Genomic DNA, 8458 nt, shown 5'->3' with positions numbered 1-8458 from the left:
TTAGAATATGTGGACAACTACAAATACCTAGGTGTCTGGTTAGACTGTAAACTCTCCTTCCAGACTCACATTAAGCATCTCCAATCCAAAATTAAATCTAAAATTGGCTTCCTATTTCGCAACAACGCCTCCTTCACTCATGCTGCCAAACATCCCCTCGTAAAACTGACTATCCTACCGATCCTTGACTTCGGCGATGTCATTTACAAAATAGCCTCCAACACTACTCAGCAAATTGGATGTAGTCTATCACAGTGCCATCCGTTTTGTCACCAAAGCCCCATATACTACCCACCACTGCGACCTGTATGCTCTCGTTGGCTGGCCCTCGCTTCATATCCGTCACCAAACCCACTGGCTCCAGGTCATCTAAGTCTTTTCTAGGAAAAGCCCCGCCTTATCTCAGCTCACTGGTCACCATAGCAACATCCACCCATAGCACACGCTCCAGCAGGTATATTTCACTGGTCATCCCCAAAGCCAAAACCTGCTTTGGCCGCCTTTCCTTCCAGTTCTCTGCTGCCAATGACTGGAACGAATTGCAAAAATCACTGAAGCTGGAGACTTATATTGCCCTCTCTAACTTTAAGTATCAGCTGTCAGAGCAGCTTACCAATCACTGTACCTGTACACAGCCCATCTTTAAATAGCACACACAACTACCTCATCCCCATATTGTTATTTTTGTTGTTGTTGCTCTTTTGCACACCAGTATCTCTACTTGCACATCATCATCTGCACATCTATCACTCCAGTGTTAATGCTAAATTGTAATTATTTCACCTCTATGGCCCATTTACTGCCTTACCTCCCTAATCTTACTACATTTGCACACACTGTACATAGATTTTTCTATTGTGTTATTGACTGTACGTTTGTTTATCCCATGTGTAACTCTGTTGTTGTTTTTGTCACACTGCTTTGCTTTATCTTGGCCAGGTCACAGTTGTAAATGAGAACTTGTTCTCAACTGGCCTACCTGGTTAAATAAAGGTGAAATAAAATAAATTTAAAAAGAATGCAACCTAAAACATTATTCATGTAGACTTAGATGCACTATTGTAAAGTGGTTGTTCCACTGGATATTATAAGGTGAATGCACCAATTTGTAAGTCGCTCTGGATAAGAGCGTCTGCTAAATGACTTAAATGTAAAATGTAAATGTAGACTACACTGTCCCGCCTAAATTGTTCTGTTGTCCCGCATTTAGGTATTTTAAATGTGGTCACCCTAGACATGATCAATTACTTTATAACACAACTAACATAACTTGATAACACATGGTTAACTGCGGTAATGATTACCTGGTCTAATTTTAAATACTGAAAACGTCAATGTCATGGTAAGTTCAGCCAAATAGGCTTTTGCTTATTTTTATCATCATATGATATACAGTACTTTAGGGCAGGCCTACCTATAGGCCTTTGTTGTGTCAAAATATAGACTGCAGTATACTACGGTAGTCCAGGAATTTGAAAGTGGATACAGGATACAAGGGTTTGTTTGGCTTCAAATTCAAACTGCTGGCCAATGAGCGAGCGCGTTTAGCAGAGCGCTCTAAAGCGCAGGCTTGTGGACACAAATCTGGTTGCACAACTTTCGAGTAACCAATGCCTACTACGGATGGGCTGAAACTGAGTTCAACGCAAAATACAAATGTGCTTCTTCTGGCTACATTGTTTCACACGTCAAGGAGGATCCCTTAATTTAGTGGTTACTGTATATTCTAAAAAGTAACATTATGTCTCAATCGCAATGTTTGGAAGATTCACCTGGAAGGTGGCCGTCAACAAGACAGGGAAATTATTTGAATGTACAGGAGTTGTACAACGAAAAGCACCGATTAGCGTTAGAGGAACTTATTTCAGGTGGAGTTAATTCCTTTCTGGATTTTCTAAGCAAAGAACAAATTCCGAACTTTCTATCAGATGACGAGATCAAACAGATTGGCGGTGCAGCGGTGGTCCCACGCTGTGCGTCCCTCCAGGGGGAAGACGTGATTATTGAGCAGTCGGTAAGTAGCTCCATGGACTGCTCCTCCGTGACTTACTTTCCCGAGGTCTCAGACGTGGAGCCACCGCTGTTGGAAATCGGCTGGCCCGCCTTTACATCGGGCTCTTACCGAGGAGTCACTCGTGCTGTCGCACACTTCCAACCCAGCTATGGGGAATGCATCTATAGTTGTAAGGAAGCTGCGAGAAGAATGATAAAAAGTGCCAAGGAGGTAATAAATGAACAAAATATTAAAATGGTCACCAATAGGCATACCACGTGTTGAGTTCTATGTGTGTTGTTTAGTGATACAGATGAATGTTATAGGCATATATGGAAGGACCCATTTTGTATTTGACTGAATTTGGCACACCTCGAATGTAAAATTCAAACCAGCCATGCAGGGCCGGCTCTAGCCGTTTATGGGCCCTCCTAAGCGAGATTTGGTTTAGATAACTGGCTAGTCTTATTTACTAATCTAAAAATTGTTAGTTGACATGGCTAATTGAGTGACTGCATATCAATCGAAAAATTGCTGACACACAATCAAATGTCAAACTTTCACATTGTGTGTTAAACTATTGTGACTCACAACAGTAAATTGAGACCATGAGTGGATTTCTCAGTTTTAAAGCAAGTGTTTTGCTGTTCTACACATTTTACCATAGGGCGGAGAGAACATTTTTAAATATTATAGCAAATGCCATGCAATTCTACTCATTTTGGGGTGGAGAAACATTATTTCTGTTTTAAAGCTATTGGCAATTCTACACATTTTGCCATGACTTATGCCATGTTAATGATATCTTAATAAGAGTGACTAACAAAATCAATGCTGTGCACCCTGGAGGTCAGGGCCCCTTGGCATGTGACCGGTGGTATTCGGCCATGTTTACTACAAGTTTAGATAGTAGGCTAGACTAATTTACCAATCTAAAAATTGTTAGCTGACGCCTATGTTTGGTTTGGGCTAAATCGAGTCCGGTCCAAAAAACATCTGTGGTCATTGAAATCAAGGCCAGGTCGGACGGACCAGATTTGTATGTCTTTTCAACGTCCTTGGAGTCGGACGGTGCACCCTGGGTGATTGACTGGTCTGGTATATAAATATTTGTGAGGTCTGGATTAACCTTTATACTGTTTGATGTTCAGCTTCTCAAAAGCACAGTTTTTTTTTTCTTCTCCTTTATAATTCACAGATTCTTATAGAAAACTACATTACCCGTTTTGAAGAGCAGTAGATACTTACTCATAAAGGTCAGACAAAAGAAAGAACCCCATTAATGTTATTCACATGTTCAAACTCAACACATTTCTGGACATGTTGGAACTGTCAGTTTGATGCAGTTTCCTTACCATCCTAATGAGTTAACGTTCCAGAATGAGGAAACGGCTCAAAACTCCAAGTCTGTTGTTCAGAGGAGCACCTACAGTAATAGTACATCAATGAATGTGTCTGAACATGCTTTTCACAATGTTTGTGTGCTCTTTTCTTAATGCTTAGCCTTGGTTGTCGATCTGCCTATGCGTGCAGGTGCGCTGTAGGTAGGTTTACAGCTAAAGTGGAGAAATCAGGTTTGAGTTGCAGTGAACTGAATTTCTCTCTGCTTCAGGCCTTATAGTTGCTCAGCATCAGTTTGAGAATAACAATTTAGAAAATGCCCCAAAGGGCCCTTGATCTGTACACTATTGAGTTATTATCCTTGAGAGGGCACTAGAAAATACAATTTTATCAAGAAAAGCTAACATCATTGCAACACATTTCTAACCTGCTTCTGAAGAACATGAGGTCAGACATCAGCAGGAGTTCTAAAAGCACCTCACAATGAGCCTGATTGTCCCTGTCAGAGAAACTCATTTGTTTGCTGACCAAGCATTACATATGATTGCAATGGCAACATACCACAGTTGACTGCAAGTGAGGATCATTTAAGTACACATGACAGAGAGTGTGGCCAATTGAGGAGCTGGCTCAGTGTTTTCTCCTTCTTAATGTTTGATTAAGACCTGGTTTGTGGGTACCAGCAAGTATAAGAGCCCATTCAGAGTGACCCTGCCTCACAAATAGTAAGTCAGAAGAGCAGCCTCTTTAAAATTTCAAACCTGACCTGAATGGTGCTTTGACTAACCAATGATTGATCTACCATTACAGGTGATTGCCATAGTGACAGACTCTCTGACAGACCTGGACATATTCAAGGATCTTCAGGAGGCGTGCACGCAGCACAGAGTTCCAGTCTACATCCTGCTGGAACACTCCTGTATGCCCGCATTCCTCAAAATGTGCAACAACATCAATGTGCGCCTGGACGAGCTTCGGGTATGTGGGTGTGATGACTCCACCTTTGTGTCGTATCTCCTATAAGCACCAGGATAAGCCATGATTACAGTTTCAATGCATACCTAGTTAAGTAAAGGTTCAATAAAAATAAAAGGAAACTGATGGTCATATAATGCATTGTTTTCATGATCAATGGAAACATTGCTTTTTTATGACTTAGCATGATCATGCTGTCTGCATGTTTTATAAGTGACCAGAGACTGGCTTGTATTTCAAACTGTTTTTGTTTCATTCCTCATTAAAGCAAATGCGAGTGAGGACCATAACTGGGGGTACGTACTTCATGAGATCAGGGGCCAAGATTACTGGAAAGGTTCATGAACGGTTCATGTTGATTGATGGGAACAGAGTGGCTACAGGCTCCTACAGGTAAAGACTTCCTGCTTTACTAACAAGGCATTATACAGTATAGCATTGAAAAACGTCCCGCGCAATAAGCAATAAAACATTACTGAATACTTTCCCCTTGTATGAATCATGCTACTGTAAGTGATGTAGCCATCCTTATTTGACTGAAATGGGGTATACAACTGTAAAGCATTTTGGTTAATTCTTAGGTTCAATTGGACTGATGGGAAACTAAACAGCAGCAACCTGATTGAGTTGTCTGGCCAGATCACTGAGAACTTTGATGAAGAGTTCCGCATCCTGTATGCCCAGTCCATGCCTGTTATTACCAGGGGCCCAGCCAGTGCCCGAATCAGTGGCATCTACGACCACCTGCTCATCAAACTCCCCGTCACGTCATCCCCTCAGCCGGCCAGAGAAAGGCCCCCAGTCGAGCCTGTCTGTCTGGAAGTATTGGGAAAAATTGTCTGTCGGACCAGCACACCCAGCCGGACCCAGGCTGTGGCAGTGCTGCCACCCAGAGAGGACACTGGGGAGAGGGGCTGTAAGAGCAGCCCGGTCTCAGACTCCTCCACCATAGGGGAAGACTGGATGGAGCAGCAGCACATGCAGGAGATCCTGTCTGGAAGTGCTGCCCAGTGCCTGCCTACAGGTGACCCTGCCACTGTCACAGCAGCAGTGGATGTGCTGGTCACACCCCTCGTCACTCCTTGTCATGTCTCCACCCAGACCAGCTGCCCCACGGTGGACAGTGGAGTGCAGACCGATCTGACTCAGTACACTAACCGCCTCTCCCCCAACAAGGCTACAGCTACCCACTTTACCACCACCAATAACCAGACCGACAACATCCAGAATGAAGCTGCCTCCTCAGATTCCATCTCTACCTCCCCCAGGCAGCACCTCACCCCCCATGGGGTGGACCATTGCCCTGCAATCCGTCACTGTACCTCGCCCCCCGATGGGAACCTGAGGGAGTGTTTCCACAAGCTGACCACAGAGCGTCAGCATCACTACTCCAACATCCGCTCCAAGCTGGAGCACATGGGGACCATGCTGTCCCACCGCCGTGAGCTGGTAGACCTCACCAACATGGCCCTGAGGCCCGGGCTGCATAGAGCATGCACGTCCCAGAAAGAGTGGGAACAGAGGCAGGGGCATAACCCTGGCCTGCTGATGGACAGTGTGGGCATGGACACTTGGCCAAGGGCCAGATGTCTACAATAAAATAACTTATTGGGCTGCAGGGCCTTGGAGATGATGGGTTTTGTGGAAAGGGTTCTGTGTTTTGTAGGTATACACTACCTGAAACAAATGGGTTTAAAGGGCAATATGAAATATTTGAGGATTATTCTTCCTTAGTCTTAAGATTTTGAAAGTTCCATACATGGCCAAAAGGATGTGGACACCCCTTCAAATTGGTGGATTCGGCTATTTCAGCCACACCCGTTATTGACAGGTTAATGAAATCTAGCACACAGCCATGCAATCTCCATAGACAAACATTGGCAGTAGAATGGCCCATACTGAAGAGATCTGAAGAGATCAGTGACTTTCACCACCTTCGCCACCTGCTATAGCTGCTCCAGTCAAATGAAAATGCTGTTATTGTGAAGTGGGAAAGTCTAGGAGCAACAACGGCTCAGCCGCAAAGTGGTAGGCCACACAAGCTCACAGAACGGGACCGCAGAGTGCTGAAGCCCGTAGCATGTAAAAATTGTCTGTCCTCTGTTGCAACACTCACTACTGACTTCGAAACTACCTCTGGAAGCAACACCAGCACAAGAACTGTTCATCGGGAGCTTCATGAAATGGGTTTCCGTGGCCGAGCAGCCGCACACAAAATCACCATGCGCAATTCCAAGAATCGTCTGGAGTGGTGTAAAGCTCACAAATCTGGGTTTGGAGTACACTACCTGCACGAATGCATAGTGCCAACTGTAAAGTTTGGTGGAGGAGGAATAATGGTCTGGGGCTGTTTTTCATGGTTTGGGCTAGGCCCCTTAGTTCCAGTGAAGGGAAATCTTACACTACAGCATACAGTGACATTCTAGATGATTCTGTGCTTCCATCTTTGTGGCAACAGTTTGGGGAAGGCCCTTTCCTGTTTCAGAAGGACAATACTCCCATGCACAAGGTGAGGTCCATACAGAAATGGTTTGTCAAGATCAGTGTGGACGAACTTGACTGGCCTGCACAGAGGCCTGACCTCAACCCCATTGAACACCTTTGTAATGAATTGGAACGCCGACTGCGAGCCAGGCCTAACTGCCCAACATCAGTGCCCGACCTCACTAATGCTCTTGTGGCTGGATGGAAGCAAGTTCCCGCAGTAATGTTCCAACATCTAGTGGAAAGCCTTGCCAGAAGAGTGGAGGCTGTTATAGCAGCAAAGGGGGGGACCAACGCCATATTAATGCTCATGATTTTGGAATGAGATAGTCTACGAGCACGTGTCCACATACTTTTGGCTATGGAGTGTATGTGTTATTGTGTCTGTATTGTGATGCAGCCTTCTTGTTATTGTCAATCTGTCCACTTTCTTTCAACCCTGTTTGAACATGACTACTTTAGAAATGTACGTTAAATGGCAAGAGATCGGCCACAGATAGACTGTCGTTTGGCCTTGACCATTTTTGCCACGAAATTGAACGTTTTTAAGCATGGACATTGTGCAATAAGACACAATCTGTATAGTTTTTATGAAAAATATTTTATTGAAACAATAAGATTGTCCAATGATTTATTTGAGAAACACTAAGGACAATTCATAAATTGATATTTTATGACAATTTTAAGTGAGCTATTTTGTCTGCTGTAACTAAACTTATTTATGCTGGATTCTAACATGCAGTCTAACTTAATCTGAGTACTGAGAAAGTATAGGTTTTATGATATCAATTAATGTACTTTATTGCTGACACAATGAAAATAAAGGAGTACTTGATTTATTTTATCTGTTTTCAGTCATCACTTTTCTTAATAAATGTACACTGTCCCATTCTCATAATGAGTACTTCAAACCAGTGACCATGTGTCTTTAAGCCCAATTCTTAATGCTGCTTTTCATGAAATTGCTGATCATTATATTATGCGACGTGATCACTATGGAAATGAACAAACAAGTGACAGTGGAATCACTTCCATTTTTATGAATAATAATGTTGAGGGCAAAAGCACTTTAAGTCTCATTCATCAGAATATTGTGTTTATATAGTTATTTTATTCATTGATTGCTATACAATATCTATTAGCCATTGTGTGGTGGTTGGGTTTATTGGAACCCTCTGCCACTGGTCTCAATTTAACAGCTGGGTATGTGTGGGCCACTTTGCAAGGGAAATCATCTCTTCACCCTGAAGCCTTTGCTTTACATGTGGTAGACATTCATCCAGCAAATATTTTCAGAGTGTATGTCAAGGGAAGCTAAGCAACAGCACAAATAAAGTAATGACACAATAGCAATACAAGTATTACACTAGTGTATGTCCAATATTACATCATATGTAAGGCCTTGTACTATACTGCTATAGTTCAGAGTGCCATTTGGGTTTGGCAAGAACCTTTTTTTTTTTTTTTCATCTGAGCACAAAGGTCCTGAGATGATCAAGCCAAGATCTTGGCTCCTTTAAAAAATGCTGCCCTCAAATGTGTTACTCAGAGTTTTTGTGTGAGTAATATTTAACTACATTCAGGATGGACACCGTGACTGGTACTATGGGTTAAACTGTGTCCCAAGATTGAAGTCTGAAGTTATAAACCAGTTTATTGTTTGGG

The 8458-nt window shown here is 43.0% G+C and overlaps 1 protein-coding gene across 2 annotated transcripts; it reads left to right on the top strand.

Moving 5' to 3' along the window:
- The first annotated feature begins 1578 nt into the window (after positions 1 to 1578).
- LOC106582888 (protein FAM83D) lies at positions 1579 to 7637 on the top strand. Of its 2 annotated transcripts, none has more exons than XM_014166475.3 (4): positions 1579 to 2014; positions 4145 to 4312; positions 4578 to 4702; positions 4891 to 7637. In XM_014166475.3, exons 1-4 carry the CDS (start codon positions 1742 to 1744, stop codon positions 5906 to 5908), a joined length of 1584 nt encoding a protein of 527 aa, XP_014021950.1. In that variant the 5' UTR covers positions 1579 to 1741; the 3' UTR covers positions 5909 to 7637. The 2 variants fall into 2 exon arrangements, with proteins under 2 accessions (XP_014021950.1, XP_014021949.1); XM_014166474.3 differs by having other exon boundaries at positions 1580 to 2224.
- Positions 7638 to 8458: the final 821 nt, after the last annotated feature.

This window comes from Salmo salar, chromosome 22, assembly GCF_965601325.2.
Source record: "Salmo salar chromosome 22, fSalSal1, whole genome shotgun sequence".
NCBI classification, from domain to species: domain Eukaryota; kingdom Metazoa; phylum Chordata; class Actinopteri; order Salmoniformes; family Salmonidae; genus Salmo; species Salmo salar.
The sequence above is the reverse complement of the archived record's forward strand: the minus strand, read 5'-3'. Positions and strand labels throughout refer to the sequence as shown.